Source organism: Camelina sativa, chromosome 13 (genome assembly GCF_030686135.1).
Source record: "Camelina sativa cultivar CO46 ecotype springtype chromosome 13, ASM3068613v1".
In the NCBI taxonomy this organism is placed as follows: domain Eukaryota; kingdom Viridiplantae; phylum Streptophyta; class Magnoliopsida; order Brassicales; family Brassicaceae; genus Camelina; species Camelina sativa.
In genome coordinates this window covers 13678499-13696973 of record NC_141892.1, presented here as the reverse complement: position 1 = coordinate 13696973, position 18475 = coordinate 13678499, and the positions used below count along the sequence as shown (strand labels likewise).

General features: G+C 36.5%; 3 protein-coding genes, 1 long non-coding RNA gene and 1 pseudogene across 7 annotated transcripts; all 5 read left to right on the top strand.

The window, feature by feature from the left end:
- The first annotated feature begins 102 nt into the window (after window positions 1-102).
- Window positions 103-1398, top strand: LOC104736787 (uncharacterized). Its single transcript, XR_015577355.1, has 3 exons — window positions 103-323; window positions 813-861; window positions 1066-1398. It is a non-coding gene; the product is annotated as an uncharacterized LOC104736787 (long non-coding RNA).
- A 3052-nt stretch (window positions 1399-4450) lies between these two features.
- Window positions 4451-5444, top strand: LOC104738247 (uncharacterized; annotated as a pseudogene).
- A 3138-nt stretch (window positions 5445-8582) lies between these two features.
- Window positions 8583-12681, top strand: LOC104736786 (uncharacterized). 2 transcript variants are annotated; one of them, XM_087480147.1, is made up of 2 exons: window positions 8583-9030; window positions 9185-12681. In XM_087480147.1, exon 2 carries the CDS (start codon window positions 9275-9277, stop codon window positions 12533-12535), a length of 3261 nt encoding a protein of 1086 aa, XP_087336273.1. In that variant the 5' UTR covers window positions 8583-9030; window positions 9185-9274; the 3' UTR covers window positions 12536-12681. The 2 variants fall into 2 exon arrangements, with proteins under 2 accessions (XP_087336273.1, XP_087336274.1); XM_087480148.1 differs by having other exon boundaries at window positions 8692-9033.
- A 170-nt stretch (window positions 12682-12851) lies between these two features.
- LOC104736785 (pentatricopeptide repeat-containing protein At5g27270) lies at window positions 12852-17016 on the top strand. 2 transcript variants are annotated; one of them, XM_010456841.3, is made up of 8 exons: window positions 12852-13525; window positions 13620-15030; window positions 15125-15436; window positions 15688-15792; window positions 15874-15961; window positions 16046-16167; window positions 16312-16376; window positions 16471-17016. In XM_010456841.3, exons 1-8 carry the CDS (start codon window positions 12983-12985, stop codon window positions 16951-16953), a joined length of 3129 nt encoding a protein of 1042 aa, XP_010455143.1. In that variant the 5' UTR covers window positions 12852-12982; the 3' UTR covers window positions 16954-17016. The 2 variants fall into 2 exon arrangements, with proteins under 2 accessions (XP_010455143.1, XP_010455144.1); XM_010456842.3 differs by having other exon boundaries at window positions 12854-13525; window positions 13603-15030.
- Window positions 17010-18195, top strand: LOC104736783 (uncharacterized). 2 transcript variants are annotated; one of them, XM_010456840.3, is made up of 3 exons: window positions 17010-17305; window positions 17420-17511; window positions 17612-18195. In XM_010456840.3, the coding sequence occupies exons 1-3, from the start codon at window positions 17179-17181 to the stop codon at window positions 18047-18049; spliced, it is 657 nt and encodes a 218-aa protein (XP_010455142.1). In that variant the 5' UTR covers window positions 17010-17178; the 3' UTR covers window positions 18050-18195. The 2 variants fall into 2 exon arrangements, with proteins under 2 accessions (XP_010455142.1, XP_010455141.1); XM_010456839.3 differs by having other exon boundaries at window positions 17082-17338.
- The last annotated feature ends 280 nt before the right edge of the window (window positions 18196-18475 follow it).

Sequence of the window (18475 nt, the reverse complement as noted above, 5' to 3'; positions counted from 1 at the left end):
TGTGTTTAATAAATTTCTAATTATATATTGACGGGTTTTTAGTAAACCAAAATTAGTTTCATGTTTTAACCTTTTTAATACATCGTCATTTTTCCATTTTTTATTGCATCAAAAGTAGAGTTGGAAGGAAGATTTGACGTCGACGAGACCAAACGAAAGAATTGACGTCGACGAGACCAAACGAACTTATTATTCAAACTTAGAGAATAGAGACTCGAAACTTTAATGCAAAGCGGGATCTCAGGAACTTTGTTTCTTGTGAACATTATTAGAACCCATCACGACAACTCTAACACCGTCGTCGGTTTCTTCCTCTTTTCCAGGTTTTCTTCTTATTTCTAATTAATTTGTTTGGCGCTTGGAAAATTAATATCTTGAGGTGAATTAATTTGTTTTTATTTTATAGATTAGAAATTTTGATATCTGTTGTAATTCTGTTATTGTTTGAGATCTTGAGGTGAAGTAAAAAGGGAAGTGTTGGCATTTTTTCTCATCTAAATTTGTCTATTAGAGATCTTAGAACCCATCACAAATATCTTTTCCAAATTTTTTGTCTTTAGTTCAAAAAAACTGACTTTTGACATTTTGCTTCAGAAATCCTGGTCATAGCAATCATTGTTCACATAAGCTGATCGCATGAACAGTCAGCAATATCTTTGTAGCTCTCTCTGTTCTTAGTGGTAGCTAACTTATTTGTGCGGATTTGAACTTCTTAAAACCTTAAGAACCATAAAGCTTGTGACTTTAGTGAACTTGGTGATACTCAAAAAGATTGATGAAGTATGTTTGACTATATTTTTTTATTGTTGCAGATTTGGTCAGACAACTCCTCGACGAACGCCAATATTTTCTGGCAACCCGGTATGTATTTTATTTCAACCTGAAGTGCAGCTTTTCTCCCATAGTGTTCTTGAAAGAAGAGATCATCAATCTTAGATGCTCTCCCAAGGATAAGAGATGATTTGATTCACATGTTAAAGCTTGCTTCTGATTTATATATCTTTCCAAACTATATATTCTATTGTCATTGATGGTTTATATTTTGTATTCTATGTTGGATTCTAGGCTGAAGATCGAGATGGTGCAAAACTGAGAGAGATAATTGAATTCATTGAAGAGTTCCAGCTGAATTTAATTAATCCGAATGGTAACAACGGATTTGATAGTGCGGTACGATTGAAATGTGGTACGGGCGGGACAAATGTATTTGCAAACAAGTGCGGTTAATGCAAAATAAGCAGTATAAAATAATGCTTGATTGGTGAAAAACTATTTGCAGTGCGGATATCATATTTTTTTATTAATAACAAGTATAATTATATATTTTAATTTGTTTTGTATTAATAAAAAAATATTTTATTTTTGTATTTGTTTAATATAAAGTATAATTGTATCATAGATTTTGTACAAAATATATTTAACATAAGTGAACATAATTGTATAAAACATAACATAAATAAATATATTTAACTCTAATAAAAATTCTTATAGATTATTTAAATTACTGTTTGGATTATATCTTACTTGGATTTGTATATTTTGTCTACTATAATACTATTTGTATGAATAAATTAGTAAATGTTTTGTAAATGTTATTAAATTAAAAAAAAATTAAAATACATAATATACTCCATGTACTAAGAAAAATATTTATTTATTTATAAATAAAATACATAACTTTTTCTTGTAATAAGTTTTTGAATTTTAAAAATATAGATTAATAAATAACTTTTTCTTGTAATAAGTTTTTGAATTTTAAAAATATAGATTAATAAACATTGAACCACATTACCACTTTGTATTAATTAATAAACAATTCCAAATATAGTAAACATGTTTGTAATAGATGGGTTGAAATTCTACAAAATGTAATCATAAATTATTAGTTATAGGTATACATACATTAAATCATTTATGAAAATTTTTAACAATTGAAAATATATAATACATTTAGCATAGAGTCATTATTAAAATATGTGTTGAATATTTTACCTTTATTTAGCTGACCTACTTCTGTAAAAAGGAGAATGACGATGAAAATATTGTTCCAATAAATTTTTTGGAATCATTTATTTCAATCATAAGTAAAATATAGTATAAAATTTATTGTTAGATATGATAGTGTATCTAAGTTAAGATAAATAAGTTATTATCAACTTTTTGGTGAGAATATATTAGTTGTTGAAAGTCTTCAAAATAGTACATTCTAAATTTTCTCTTATATATAATAACTAAAAATCAATTTAAAACTGTATTTGTAGGTATGGCTAACCACCGAAAAACCACAAATTTGTCCGTGCAAAAAGATACAAATTTTTATACAGAAAACATCGGCACATATAAAGTTACACATTTGTCTAATTTTTAGTTAGAATTTAGAACAAATTACTCAGATGTTATAGAAAAGTAGGAATACTGCTGGTATATTATACATTTTCTAAAAATTACTATATTTAGTGTTTTGGGTGTAATTACAATTAACACCCTGTCTTAATTTTTTATTTTTAATTCCGAAAATATTTAAAAATATATATAATATCAAATGATTCCACGTCATTATTGACAGTGAACATTTCATTTATATTACTTCACGGCTGAGTTATAATACTTAAGGGAAAACGAAAGGTCTCGTAGATTCATATGATGGCTGAGTTATAATGCTTGGTGGCTAACTTATAACAAGAAATAAAAGTAAACAGCTGAATTTTATTACTTGACGGCTGAGTTATAATACTTAAGGAAAAACGAAAGGTCTCTTAGATTCATATGACGGTTGAGTTATAATACTTGGTGGTTGACTTATAACAAGAAATAAAGTTGAAGTAAACGGCTGATTTATATTATTTAACGGTTTATTTATATTACTTCACGGCTGAGTTATAATATTTAAGAGAAAATGAAAGGTCTCGTAGATTTATATGACAGCTGAGTTATAATGCTTTGTGGCTGACTTAATAGCCATTTCATCCTTCCTCTCGATCCGTCCTTACCACTAATTTCGGTAGACTTTTTTCCGAACACTACACAAAGAGACGTAGCTGATCGATTTTCCATATTCCCAAAAAAGCATTGCAACTCTTGATCATTGGAGACATAAATTGATTTACCATGCGACATATGTTTCAGTGCCTTGTTCGAGAACATGTAGATCAACTTTAGCTGATGGCTTCACGCGTTATATCCGTAGTCATCGAGAACAAGCTTCAAAAGCTTGTTGTGCATTGTTTTCGCATCTATCTGCACACTCTACACCCTCTATCGTCGGTGTTTTAATACATATTTGTGTTTATTTACCCATTTACCGGAAACAACAATTACCGGAACTGGATCCATGAAAGAAAATGAAGAAGAATGAGAAAAATTAATAAGGTGAAGAACAATGTAAAAACATGTAAATCCCTCACTTTTGAACCAGGGGAAGAACAAGAGTAAAAAAAAAAATGTTTCGTATTTCCTTAGAAGACGATGACATGGAATGATGGCATGGAATGATTACATGGATGATATGTCCGAAGTGGCAAGTCAGCCACCAAACAAACATGTAAATCAGCCTAATTAAATCAGCCATCAAACAAAAATTATAAGTCAGGCGCAACATGAATACTATTACAGTAATTAAAAACTAGAAAACGGCTGTCAAACTCAGCTGCTTAATGTCATAACTCAACTGAAAATTTGTAACTCAGTCATATCGTTTAATAAGTCGACTGTAACTAATTGATATTCTAGCAATTAATCTTTTGCTACTAAGTCAGCCGTAAAATGGCCGAGTTTTCCGATAAGGGAGCTTGTGACGGGTGAGTTATAGTTAATGACATCTCATAAGTCAGCCATTGTTTCATAACTCAGCAAGCCAGAAAAAGTTAATTCAGCTGTGTCGAAGTATTAACTCAACAAACTTTTTGACAACTCAACCATCGGGTAAAAACTCAGTAGTAATTATGGCTAAGTTTGGCTTAACTCAGCCATTTTCTCATAACTCAGCTATATTTTATTAAGTCAGCAGTTACTACAGGCTGAGTTATGCTCGTAAGTCAGCCGTTTTCTCATAACTAAGTCATTTTCCATAAATCTTCCGCAACATACTGTAACTCAGCTGTCATTACCGCTGTAACACTCTACGACTGATTTATTTAATACACGTCAGCGATTTTTGACGTGGCATCTGACGTGGCAATGACATTCTTTGTAATTACATTTTTCCTGTAACATAAAACAAGGACAAGATAAGTATAGAAAAAATACCCAGAATATGACAGTACTAAAACAAAGTTTTGTATGGTTCTGGTAATATTACCTAAAATGTATGACATATGAGTAAATCCCTAAAAATTAAGTACAATAATTTTTTAAAAAATTGTAGATCTAAGAAACTTTTAAATGGACTTATAGTCGAGAAAGAATATTTATTGATTTGTACGATCAAACAATTACCATGAATCGTTAACTCTTCAATGATCCTACACCCCTTGGAAGAGAGTTTTTGGTTGAAAATTCAACAAGGAGTTCAATCTAAATATAAACTATCAGTTTTTCAAAGAAAAACGATCAACTAAAAAGAAAATACAAGAAGTACAAGCAACTTCTGCAAAATACTATGGGAATTACAGTTGATCATGTTACATGCATCCGTTATATCTGCATCTGATTCATGGTGGAAATATCGTGAAGTAAGTATTTAAAATATCTTTCACAACCAAAACATATTTAGTAACTTTAGTATACATTAAAATTGTATACTAAAATGTTAGAATCTTATTAACATGTATGTAAGATTATAAAATCATTTAAATGAAAGCTGCCTGACATTTGGGATGTGATGCAACGTTGTTTCATTTTACATGATGTACAATCACAGTCTCAATACTCTGTGCACCAAAGAAGAGGGGAGTTAATGAATGAGGATATATATAATGATGAAAGTCAAGTTTTTGAGACACAAGTAAATGAAGACGTGTATCGTGTTAATATCAACGAAGAAACACGTCCCTCAAATGAGTTCACCCATGATCATTTACAACATAATTCTCCACATGCTCCTCCAATTCATACTCTTGCTTCAAGAGTTCAACAATAAGGTGGACTAAGACGTGGAAGTAGTTCACAAAGAGGGGTAGGAAGCTCACGAATCTCTACTTGAAGTGGTTCACGAGGAAGTCGTAGAAAACAATCTTTTGAGGCAACATTAACAGATACAATGAATGATTTCAGAGAGTTTCAGCGCCAACGTTTACAACAATTTTGTCCAAATTTGTTCGACCAAGATGATTACGAAGATCTTTGAATCGTTGGAGCTTCTGAGTGACACATATTTTTATTGGGCTTGCATTCATAAAATTAAAGAAGAATTTTGGCGTAAGTACTTTATTGATCGAGCTGAAAGAACCACGGAAGATAAGTTGCGTTTTTTACAAGCTTTAATTGGATATACACAGGACAAGTGAATTTGTGAGAAAGCGGTTAATCTCCAGTCAAAATGGTGGAAGTCCTAATCCACGCAACTTTACTTTCGGTAGTCCATATGGTAGTAATAATTCATGGGGTCAAAATTCGGGTGGCCAGTGAGGTCCGAGTTTTCAACATTGGGGTACACCTCCTAATGGACCACAATGGGGTCAGAGTTTTCAACAATGGGGCACACCTCAAAATGCACCACAATGGGTTTCTAATTTGAAACTATGGAGTACACCTCCAAATGCTCCGCAGTAGGGTACACCTCCAAATGCTCCACAGTAGGGTACACCTTCAACTGGTCTGCAGTGTGGTACACCTTCAATTGGTCTGCAATGGAGAATAGAACAAAATGCGCCTCAATGGACTTCACTACCAAGTACTCAACAATGGGGTTCATCACAAAATGCTCCACAATGTATTCCTCCAACAAATGTGCAGTATGGATTTTCACTAGGAACAGAAGTAGGGACTACCACAAATTCTTAACAAGGAGTTTCACATGAAATAGAAGTACCATCTTTCAAAAACGGTTTTAGAGGAGTTTCACCAGAAGTCGGTTTCACGAATTATGCATCGGGAGGGCAAACATCACGATCACGTAGACGAGGAGGATTATTCAGCATTTGGGGAAATAAAGAAGCACCAAATTTAAATGAAAATCAGCAAAGTGATTCAGGATCTGATGATTAGTTATAACATTTGTACTTTTTTGTTAAAAGTTATGTTATGTTATTATTATTATTGAATAATGTAATTTTCATCAATTTAATTTAGTTTTATGTTGTCTTTATAAAATTTCAGGCATTTCATTTATGTCAGTTGCGATCACAAGGTGCCCACAATCTAAACTACGATGAGAGAGTTGAGTTGTGGAATCTGGAAAATGAGCAATTTGAAGAGTTAATAATTCAGCCGTCATTGAGATACTATAATCGATATTTTGAAAGAGGTCCAATGCAAACAGCTAACGATTTAGGATGGAGAAATATATGGCGTTGATTCTAAGAAGATAATGTTGTATGTCTTCAGTTACTAAGAATGTCACTTGATGGTTTTAGAGAATTAATTGTGTGACAAGTTACAAATGAGTTATGGGTTACATCGAAGAGGGAGTGGCCATATTTTTACGAATATGTGTCCACAATGAAGTTCAAAGAGATGTTGGATTGCGATTTGGACGAACGCAAGAGACAGTGCAAAGAAATCTTTTTTGAAGTCCTTAGAGCAACTGAGTTACTTACTTGTGATTATATCAAGACTCCAACGAGACAAGAACTACGTCGAATTCCTAAACGACTACAAATGGATCAAAGACATTGGCCATATTTTAGTGGATTTGTTAGAGCCATGGATGAAGTTCATGTGTGTGTAAGATCATGTGGTGATTTGTAGGGACGATAACAAGTCTTTAAAACCTCTCGGACGTAGCAAACTAGCTGTCGGATATTGATGGGCTCACAAGCCTAGTGAAAATACGTGAGGTCCATTAAGTAAGGTGAACCCATAAACTAGGATTGGACATAAGATCCACTAAGAGGCGGTGTTCGGGCGTTACAAGACATCTAGAGAAACCCCCTGTTTACCAAGGTTATCAACCTTTCAATCCTTTCTACAGGAACTTCTTGCTACTGTTTGCTTTAAGTTGCTGGAGGATTTAAGTGTGTCACGTAATTGTATATATAAATTTGAAACGTTCCATTTTGTCTCTTTTTTTTTATTGTTTGGGTTGTCTTCTTTGTTTTGTTTAATTTGAATAAAAAGTAAACAAAACCTTACACTATGCTATGCTATGATCATTTTGTTTAGGCTTCTTAAATGTGTGTTTTTGGCATGTTGTGTATGTCCTATTAGGTCACAATGAAATTTGTTCTTTATGTGGAGAGTGAAGACTCATTGAACAGATTACTTTTGTTATTAAGTAAACCTTATTGAATTAAGCTAGAGGAATTATTTACTTTTGTTCAAATAATTAAGCTAGGAAATATCTTTTGCGTGTTGAATTATTTAATTAAGCTAGGACATACACAAGGACTATCTTTTATGTGACAATAATATATGTACAGCGCAAAATGTGGAAAGCAGATATCTTCAGCTTAAGAAATCAAAGTAAAAACAGTTGTAAATCTGATATAGAAGCAAAAACAAAATTCTGTGGAGAAATCATGGTACCAACTGAAAAGCCAAAACGAAAGTGTACACATACAATAATTTTTCTAATTATTTTATGTGTTTCTAACTTTCTATAGAGTTTTTTCTTTTTCTTTTGTTATTATTTTTTTCAAAATATATCTATTGTGCTACTGTTTGTAATACGTGAAAAAAAATTCTAAAATTTTATGTTGATGCCTATAGACCAATAAAAGATATACTACTGATGGATAAAAGGCCCAGTAGATACCCAAAATGAGTTGAAAAAGCCAAAGAGAAATTTGGCTATTGAGCTTTCTCTCTTCCCTCTCTCAATTTTTGAGAGAGAGAAAGCGATGCATAAAATTTTCCGATTGTCCAGCACCGTTTTCGTTTTCACGGTGGCGTGTGGCTGGCTTCCTTTCTGACATCGATGGTGAAGTTCACACCGTTGGTCGGCTTGCTTCTGGCACTTGTTGGCTCTTTAAGCAACGGTGGCTGGCATTCCTTCCGACAACGGTGGTCTCGTTCACACCGTTGGTTGGCTCAGTTCCATCACGGTTGGCTCTTTCAGCGATGGTGGCTGGCTTAGCTTTAGTTTTTTTTTTCTATCTTTTTTGTTTGTGTTTGAATAGTCTCTGCGATTCATGAGTTGTTGTTATTGACTTCGATAGCTTTCTTCTCGTTTAAGTTGCAGATCCTTGGGCTTCTAGGTTTATGGTGTAGATCTAATTTCTTGAAGATTGAAAAGTTATAGATTGAAGACGAAGATTAAGAAGTTTGGCTTTAGATGGAGTCATATTCTCAGCAAATTGGAATTCGCCTTGTTCTTTGGGCGTAGATCGAGATTTCTTTGTGATTTTCCAACGATTTCGGCCGGATTTGAAGTTTTCCGGCGACAGTTCCCTCTGTCGGTGATCGGAGACTCCAACCCTTCGACTTCCCACGTGTCAGTCATCATGTTTCTCTCTTGCCACGTAAACTGTGTTTCAATGCTTAATGATTACTCTTCAATCTTTGGGCCTATGGGCTTTTGTTTTATTTGACTTGTTTTTTAGGCTAGTTTATTTTGGTTTTAATGTTGGCCTGTTGTACTTGTACTTAGTTTGTAGTGTTGGCATGTTTACTTGGCTTTATATCCTCGACAAAACCCTTGCGATAAAAAAAAAAAAAAAAAAAATACCCAAAATGCGTTTTACATTTTATTATTAAAATAAAAATAAAAATCGATTCCCAAATTTAGTCTTCACTCAAAATCCTTTTTTTTTTGCTTTCTTCAATCGTTTTCCACCCATAAGATTTGAAACACTGCACTGAGCTGATGAACCCTAATTCCCACACCCTGAAACGAGAGCAATCCGAGTAGCGTTTCGATTGGGTCTTACCCAATCCCAAAGAACATTGTTGTAATCCGATATTTTTCGTCCTGGTTGAAGAAGATTTATCGAGGTCGTTTTTCTCAAACTTCCAATTTCGAATTTACTGTTTTTGTCTCTCTAGCCTCACTTTAATTCCAGGGTTTTAGTTTAGTTTCCTAAATGTGTAATTTGGAGTATGATGACTATTTTGCTAATGACAAATATGGCTACTTTTTTTGTTTCAGGAATTAGATATTGGTTCATTTGATGCCTTTGTTGTTGTTCTGATCTCTGAGAATTTAGCTGATTCAGGGAAAAGGTTTCTTGGTTTGAAAATGGACTGCACTAAGGAAGAGGCCTTTAGGGCAAAAGCATTAGCTGAGGATAAGATGAAGAATGCTGATTTTGTTGGGGCTCAGAAGCTTTTGTTGAAGGCTCAGGGTCTCTTCTCAGGTCTCGAGAGTTTACAGCAAATGCTAGCTGTATGTGAGGTCCATTGTTCTGCCGAGAAGAAAATTAAAGGTCTTGAGAACTGGTACGGTATTCTTCAGGTTATGCATTTTGCTGACAATGCTACAATCAAGAAGCAGGTCAGGAAGCTCTCCTTGCTTCTCCATCCTGACAAGAACCATTTTCCCGGTGCAGAGGCTGCTTTCAAGTTGGTTTGGGATGCTAACGGATTTCTCGCTGACAAGGATAAACGCTCTCAGTATGATATCAGGCGCAGGATCTATTTACGGTTTGCTAGTATCCAGTCGACTGCAAACTCTGGTGTACCTTCAAACAATGCCAGTGTTAGTGTTATCGACAATGTTACATTTTGGACATGTTGTGCGCACTGTGGCTATAGGTATAAGTACTTGAGAAAATATGTGAATACTCTTATGCGCTGTACCACTTGTCAAAAATCCTACATGGCCTACGACACTGGATTTAACAGAGCACCACCTAAATCAAGCACTGGTCAAAAAGAAGTTCGAAATCAGGGGCCGGGTAACACATCTGTGAATACAAATGTGGAGTCTACTGCTGCTCAACCACGAACTGTTGCAGCTGATGTCGATAAGAAAGAAACTTTCAGCGAGAAATTCAACAACAAGAATGGAGGAGGCGAGAGCAGAAAAACTGAAGCGAAAAAGTCCAAAGTAGAGGCTGAATCCATGAAGAATTATGCTGGATCACGTAATGAGGAAAAGAGGAAGAGTGCAGCTAAACTACACAAGCAACAACCTGAGGTTACAGAACCTCAAAGGGGTGCATCGAATTCTGTACCTGATGAGTCAGTTTCAAGGAGTGATAAAGCACCTTCTGTGAGAGAGGACAAGAACAAGAGACAAAAATGTGTTGAGGATCCCATGGAGAGGAATAATGTTGATGCCTCTGATATTATCAGGGATAAAGCGGATTCAAAATATAATAATAAGAGGAAATCTCCAAGTAGAAGCCAACAGAGTTCTTACGCGGAGGAGGTAGGCAGTGATGATTTCCTAAGCCCTCCAAAAAAGAGGTCAAGGTCAAACATTGGATTAAAATCTGAGCAAACTACAAAAAACGGATTCGGAGGTGTTGGATCATCTAAACGTCTTGATTCTGGTGGTTCATTTGCCCCTTCATGTGTGTCTAAAGGAAAAGCTAAGAAAAATTTGGATTCTGGATATCAAGAAATCTCATCAACCAAAGACAAGGATGGTGACAAATGTGAAGCAAATGGGGAAGGAGTGGTTATGGCAAGAACGATGGACAGTAACCACAACGTTAATGCAAAGATTTTGCCTGATCCAGAGTTCAATAATTTTGAACTGACAACAAACTGTTTTGCTGTCAACCAGGTGTGGTCTATGTATGATCCGACTGACAGTATGCCTCGGCTGTATGCTCGGATAAAGAAAGTGTTGGATTCTGAGTTCAAGATGTGGATTACGTGGATTGACCCACTGCATGAGGATAAAGATAACTCAATTCCCATTGCTTGTGGGACTTTTCGGGATGGTGATTCAGAAGAAGAAAACGACCACTTAAAATTTTCTTGTCAGATGTTTCACTTAACTGGCAACAATAGCATCGCCATATATCCAAGAAAGGGAGAAGTTTGGGCAGTTTTCAGAGGCTGGGATATCAGTTGGAGTGCTAACTCAAAAAATCATAAACAGCCTTATGAATATGACTTTGTTGAAGTTTTGTCTAATTTTAAAGATGACGTTGGCGTTGGAGTGGCCTATCTGGGAAAAGTGGAACGGTTTGTCTCCCTCTTTCGCCAAGAGGCACAGTATGGAGTTCTCCAACTTCAAATTCTACCAAGCGAGATGCTGAGGTTTTCGCATAAAGTCCCGTCATTCAAAATGACTGGAAAGGAGAGAGAAGGTGTTCCTCCTGGGTGCTTTGAATTAGACACTGCTGCTTTACCAGAAGAATTGTTCGAGGTTGATAATTCTAAGGCTGATGTTGGGTTGGATAGAGAAAGGCCGGATGGTAAAACTATTGGTCCTTTTCCTGAAGCTTCCAAGGTTGACATGCAGGTAGATAAGAGCAGTCCATTTGAAAAGAAACGTCCAAAATTCAATGACAATCATGGTTCATTCTCCAGTGAATCTGATGGTAGACGCACTAATCATGACATGAGCTCAGTGAAGAAGTCAAGAAAGAGTGTGAAAGCAGTAGATGACTTGAAACTGCGAAAATCTCCTCGTCTGTTGAGTCAAACAAACAGTCAAGTAACTTCACGGTCAGGCGGAGAAATAGCTGAGAAGAAGAGTGCTAAAAATGGCGAATACTGTGCACAACCAGGTGGGTTTTACAAACTGACAGGTATCCTAAAGAAACATGGGAGAAATGATGAATCATTGTCTCAGTCCAGCGGTAACAGTTTACTGACTCGGTTAAATGGTAGTGCTGCGAAGAAAAGCCCAGAACCAGAGACTCTTGTGCCATCCAATTGCCAAACCGAGAAAGAAAACAGTTTCAACTTTGAGAACCAGAGATCTTGGGACAAATTTCAGATTGATCAAATATGGGCCATTTATAGCAATGACAGAGAGATTCCCAGAAAGTACGTTCAGATCAAGGTAATCGACACTATCCCTGAATTCAAGTTACATGTAGCACCTCTAGAGCTGTATCGCCTTCCAGTACACATGGCACGACCCGTGTGCTGTGGCCGCTTCAAATTGAAAACCGGTAAAGCAGAAGTCCTTTCACCTAGCAGCTTCTCACATCAGGTTAAAGCCGTGAAGAGTAAAAAGAACAGATTCGAAGTATACCCAGGGAAGGGTGAGATCTGGGCTCTGTACAAGAACTGGAATACCACAAACTTTGCTGAGGCTGAAGAACTTGAGATTGTAGAAGTAGTGGAAACCGACAAGCAGAGGATACAAGTGGTGTCTTTGATTGCGAAAGAGTTCAATAACAAGCCTTTCTACGAAAGGAGTCAACAGTCAAATGCTGGTTGTGTAGTAGACATTCCAAAGACTGAAGCGTATCGGTTCTGGCATCAGATTCCTGCGTTCAGACACGAGAGAAGCGTGACACCGTGTGGTGATGGTGAATACTGGGAGCTTGACCTGAAAGCAGTTTGGGGTCTCAACTCAAAGAACACATAGTTCTCTCTTCCTTTTGTCAAAATCGCACATATCTTTTGCGACATAATTTGGAGAATGTGTAGGTGTCACTAAGTTGGAATTTAACTTAGTGTATATAGGATAATCAGACTATTCCGAAGCTTAGTAAATTTTAACATGTTGGGTAATAATAATATTGCGGTAAGAAAATAGGCCAAAAAATTAAAAATAGAAAATCAAGAGAAAAATAAAGATTAAACTAAAATCAAATTAAGTAATCAAACCGCAAAGATTAAAAAAGAATGAAGATTAAATTAAATAATCAAACGATATAAACCGGAAATTAAGTTGATTTTGATTGGAGACAAACCAAAACAGATTCAACCGAATAAAACCGGATAATCACAGGTCTAAATTATGAGACTGTCTTTGAGTTGTAGTGGATACGGCGACGGCGAGGTTGTGGCCGGAGAAATTTAAGAAGAAGCAATGAGGAGTGACTTCCTCACTTCCACAACGCACTTCAATCCTTCAATTTTTCTTCCCAAAGTACCCTCAAGAAAGTCAAAAATATCAGTAACGTCATCTTCTTCCCCCGGAGTACGACCCGACCCGTGGTCACTCAGCGACGGTAACCCAGAAAAACCGAAACCGAGATACGAGAGGCCGAAACATCCGTTATCAGACGACGACGCTCGACGAATCATAAAGAAGAAAGCACAGTATCTAAGCACGTTAAGAAGGAACCAAGGCTCACACGCTATGACTCCCAAATGGATTAAGCGAACTCCTGAGCAAATGGTTCAGTATTTGGAAGATGATCGGAATGGTCAGATGTACGGGAAACATGTGGTGGCTGCGATTAAAACCGTGAGAGGCTTGTCACAGAGGAGACAAGGTAGTGGTGATGATATGAGATTCGTGATGAGTAGCTTTGTGACGAAGCTGAGCTTTAGAGATATGTGTGTCGTTTTAAAAGAACAAAGAGGTTGGAGACAAGTTCGAGATTTCTTCTCTTGGATGAAACTGCAGGTTCGATTCTGTTCTTCCACCTTTTTTATCTTTGAGGATTCTGTAGATTTTTGGTTTAATGAAAGTTTTGGTGATAGATTTTTGTGTTAAACAGTTAACTTACCGTCCGAATGTAGTTGTCTATACGATTGTTCTTCGGTTGTATGGACAAGTCGGGAAGATTAAGATGGCTGAGGAAACTTTTTTGGAAATGCTTGAAGTGGGATGTGAACCAGATGCAGTAGCTTGTGGTACAATGTTGTGTACATACGCTAGATGGGGACGTCACAACGCTATGTTGACGTTTTACAAAGCTGTTCAAGAAAGGCGGATCATTTTAGCTTCTTCCGTGTATAATTTCATGATGTCGTCTCTTCAGAAGAAATCACTTTCACTTCATGAGAAAGTGATTGATTTCTGGTTAGAAATGGTCGAGGAAGGTGTGCCACCGACTGAATTCACGTATACGTTAGTTGTGAGCTCATATGCTAAACAGGGTTTTAACGAGGATGCGTTGGAAACTTTTGGTGAGATGAAAAGCTTGGGGTTTGTCCCAGAGGAAGTAACTTACAGCTCGGTTATTGGTTTTAGTGTGAAGGCTGGTGATTGGGATCAGGCTGTTAGGTTGTATGAGGATATGAGATCTCAAGGAATCGTTCCGAGCAACTATACTTGTGCTTCTATGTTGAGTTTATATTACAAAACTGAGAATTACCCGAAAGCGCTTTCTCTCTTTGCAGACATGGAAAGAAATAAAATTCCAGCTGATGAGGTCATTCGTGGGTTGATCATCAGAATATATGGGAAGCTTGGACTTTTCCATGATGCGCAAAGTATGTTTGAGGAGACTGAACGTTTGAATCTACTGGCTGATGAGAAAACGTATTTGGCAATGTCTCAAGTTCATTTGAACTCGGGAAATGTTGTCAAGGCATTAGATGTAATTGAAATGATGAAGACCAGAGAGGTTCCTTTTTCCAGATTTGCCTTTATTTTGATGTTACAGTGTTATGCTAAGATACAGAATGTTGACTGTGCTGAGGAAGCATTTCGAGCTTTATCAAAGACTGGACTTCCTGATGCTAGTTCTTGTAACGACATGCTCAATTTGTATACCAGACTCAATTTAGGAGAGAAAGCTAAGGTTTTTATCAAGCAGATAATGGCTGATCAAGTGGACTTTGATATAGAGCTTTACAAGACGGCTATGAGAGTATATTGCAAGGAGGGAATGGTAGCAGAAGCTAGATATCTGGTAGAGAAAATGAGTAGAGAAGCCGGGGTTAAGGATAACAGATTTGTACAAACACTTGTAGAGGCAATGCATATCGAAAGAAACAAGCAAGTTAAACACGAAGCAGTTATAAACGTGAGTCGACTTGATCTCACAGCTCTAGGATTGCTGCTCAATTTGCGACTAAAAGAGGGAAATTTGAATGAGACTGAAGCAATACTGAAATTAATGTTCACGACTGATCATGGTTCATTGGCAGTAAATCGAGTCATAATTAGCTTTGTGAGAGAAGGTAGAAAGTTCAATCTGGTTCTTTGTTGTTCGTTCTGGATGCTTGTTAACAAGCTCTGGATATGCTGTTTAAGATTAAGTTCTTTTTTATGCAGGTGATGTATCTAAAGCAGAGATTCTTGCCGATTTGATTATTGAACTAGGACTCACGATAGAGGAAGAAACAGTCGCGACTTTGATTGCTGTTTATGGGAGGCTACATAAGCTTAAAGAGGCGAAACGGCTTTACCGTACAGCAGAAGAATCTAAAAATCTGGGAAAATCTGTTATCAGCTCAATGATTGATGCTTACGTGAGATGTGGCTGGCTTGAAGATGCATATGGACTCTTCATGGAATCAGCAAAAAAGGGCATTGACCCAGGAGCTGTTACCGTCAGCATACTTGTTAATGCTCTAACAAATCGAGGTATGTCAAATGGAAAGTTCCCAAAAAAACTTCAAAGAAAATCAGATCCCCAAATAATCTTTATTGTAGCAAATGATGATTGGAAATTTTGAGCTGAAGGTTTTAGAATGGCATTGGAAATTATGAATTGATATATGACTGTTACATTTCAATCAACTACTTGCAGACTTTAGTTATAATACATGTTCTATATTCATGTTAGTTGCAGTTTTGAGATGTTATGTAAGAAAATTGTATTATCCTAATTACAGGGAAACACCGGGAAGCAGAACATATATCACAGACCTGCCTTGAAAACGGTATGGAGCTTGACACCGTGGGGTATAATACTCTTATCAAGGCAATGCTAGAAGCAGGTAGAAGAGAATAAATCGTTTATCAATTGCAGCTTAATTTTATGGTGTATTGAACCAACACTCAAACCTCTGTTGTCACAGGTAAACTACAATATGCATCCGAAATTTATGAGCGGATGCATAACTCAGGTGTTCCTTGTTCGATTCAGACCTATAACACAATGATCAGGTAACTGCATTAGATCTGGTTCCTTATGTTAAGACTGAAGTTGGTCAATATCTAATATTCCAACCATCTTGGTCGGTGATACAGCGTGTACGGGCGGGGTCTGCAGCTGGACAAAGCAATTGAGATTTTTAGTAGCGCTCGTAGATCGGGATTATATCTGGACGAGAAAATATACACAAATATGATCATGCATTATGGAAAGGCTGGTATGCATTTAATCGAGAAATTTTTATTTATGTGTCGTGTATGATATATAGATCACAGTTTCTCGCAGACGTGAAACCTTTGTGTAACATTGACCGGTCTTGATTCTGGTTCTTACATTAACAAATGAATCTTGCTCTTTCCAGGAAAAATGCGTGAAGCATTGGCATTGTTTACTGAAATGCAGAAGAAAGGGATTAAACCTGGAACGGTATGTTTTACATTTTCAAGCCAAAATGTTCTCAAGGTCTATTTAGTGGGCTTAACATTATGATAATTGTTAATGCTGGGGAGAATAATTGCAGCCTAGCTACAACATGATGGTCAAGATATGTGCAAGCAGTAGACTCCATAGCGAGGTCGATGAACTTCTGCAAGCAATGGAAAGAAGTGGTCGCTGTACCGACTCATCATCCACATATCTCTCTTTAGTTCAAGCCTATGCCGAGAGTTCACAGTACGCAGAAGCGGAGAAGACCATAACTTTCATGGAAGAGAAAGGCATCCCACTATCTCACAGCCATTTCAGTTCATTGCTCTCTGCTTTTGTCAAAGCTGGGATGATGGATGATGCCGAAAGAATATACTCCAAGATGTCTGAAGCCGGTATAACTCCAGACAATGCTTGCAAGCGCACGATCCTAAAGGGATACATGAGCTGTGGTAAGGCGGAGAAAGGGATCTTGTTCTATGAGAAAATGATAAGTAGCTCTGTAGAAGATGACAAATTTGTTAGCAGTGTAGTCCAAGATCTGTATAAAGCTGTTGGTAAAGAACAAGATGTATAAAAGAAACAATTTAAACAAATTTTTATGTAGATTTAATAAATAATATTTTAGTTTTAATTTAAAGTAAGTCTTTTTTTGGGTTTTTATTTATTTATTATTTATTTTTATAAAATATACAAAAAAATATCTCTCAGAGAACAAACCAAAGATAAACTCAAAACCAAAAGGGGAAAGAAACAAAAGTTTCATTTCTGTGTAAGCTTCTTCTTCTAGATCGATCGAACCATGGAAGCTTCAGCTTTAAGCTCTGCAGCAACAATCATCTCGTCCTCATCTTCACCAATCTCAATCTTCTCTCCAAAGAAGAGAACAGACTCATCATCTTCTCCCAGAATCGTCCGTCTCTCCAAGAGTATACAAAACTTAATCTCCATTTCTTCTTCCGGTCAATCTCTCTCGAGATCGTGATTTTTTTTTTTTTTTTTCGAATCGTTCTCTTAATCTTATTATTGTTTTGAATTCTCAGAGAAAGAAGACAAAGATTATGATCCTCCGCAACAATCCGAATCGAACTCATCAAGCCTCGTTCCTCTTTTCCAAAATCGAACACTCTCGAATGTAAAAAAAAAAACCTCGATCTCTCTTGTGGAATTCGAAATTGATTAGGTTTTTTTTTTTTTTTTTTTGTTTGATTCGTGATTTTGATTTGTATATATAGGATGAAGCAATGGGATTGGTGTTGAGTGCAGCCTCGGTTAAAGGCTGGACAACCGGTTCAGGTATGGAAGGACCGTCTCTACCGGCTAAACCCGATACAGAGACGGTTTCGACGTTTCCATGGTCACTGTTCACGAAATCGCCTCGTAGGCGAATGCGTGTTGCCTTCACTTGCAACGTCTGTGGTCAGAGAACTACAAGAGCTATTAATCCACATGCTTACACTGACGGCACTGTCTTCGTGCAGTGCTGTGGTTGCAATGTGTTCCATAAGCTTGTGGATAATCTCAACTTGTTTCATGAGGTTAAGTATAATGTTAGCAGCTCCAGCTTCAACTATAGAGATGCTAACTGGGATGTTACCGGGTTGAATCTTTTCGGTGATGATGGTAATGATAGTAATGATGATGGTGATGGCAAAGACCACTTCCCTCTGTAAAGAGGTTAGGGGACTAAGTTATGATTTAATAATAACCCTCTGTACAATCATGTGATTATCTGGTGTTTATATATCTGTATATAGCTACTTTCTCGGTACCTTCTTAGCATCAATAACATTTGGAAATAATAAAAATTGCTCATGTATATAGCTCATGTTCTGAATTTCTCGGGGAGGGTAGATATGGATCTGAGACTGCTTCTTCCTTGTTATTTTGGATTTGAAACCTACCTCTTTAATGTTAAGTGCCAAACACTGTATTGAAGTGATTGAAATTATCGTGGCTTTTTGTTCTCAGGCTTAGAGAGAGTTTGATTTTGCATTTTGACGGTATGCCAAATGGAATGTGTAAATCTATTTCAGAATGAGTTGATGTTTTACAGTGTGGTGTAGACAAGACATCTGTATCTTGGGTTTAGGATGACG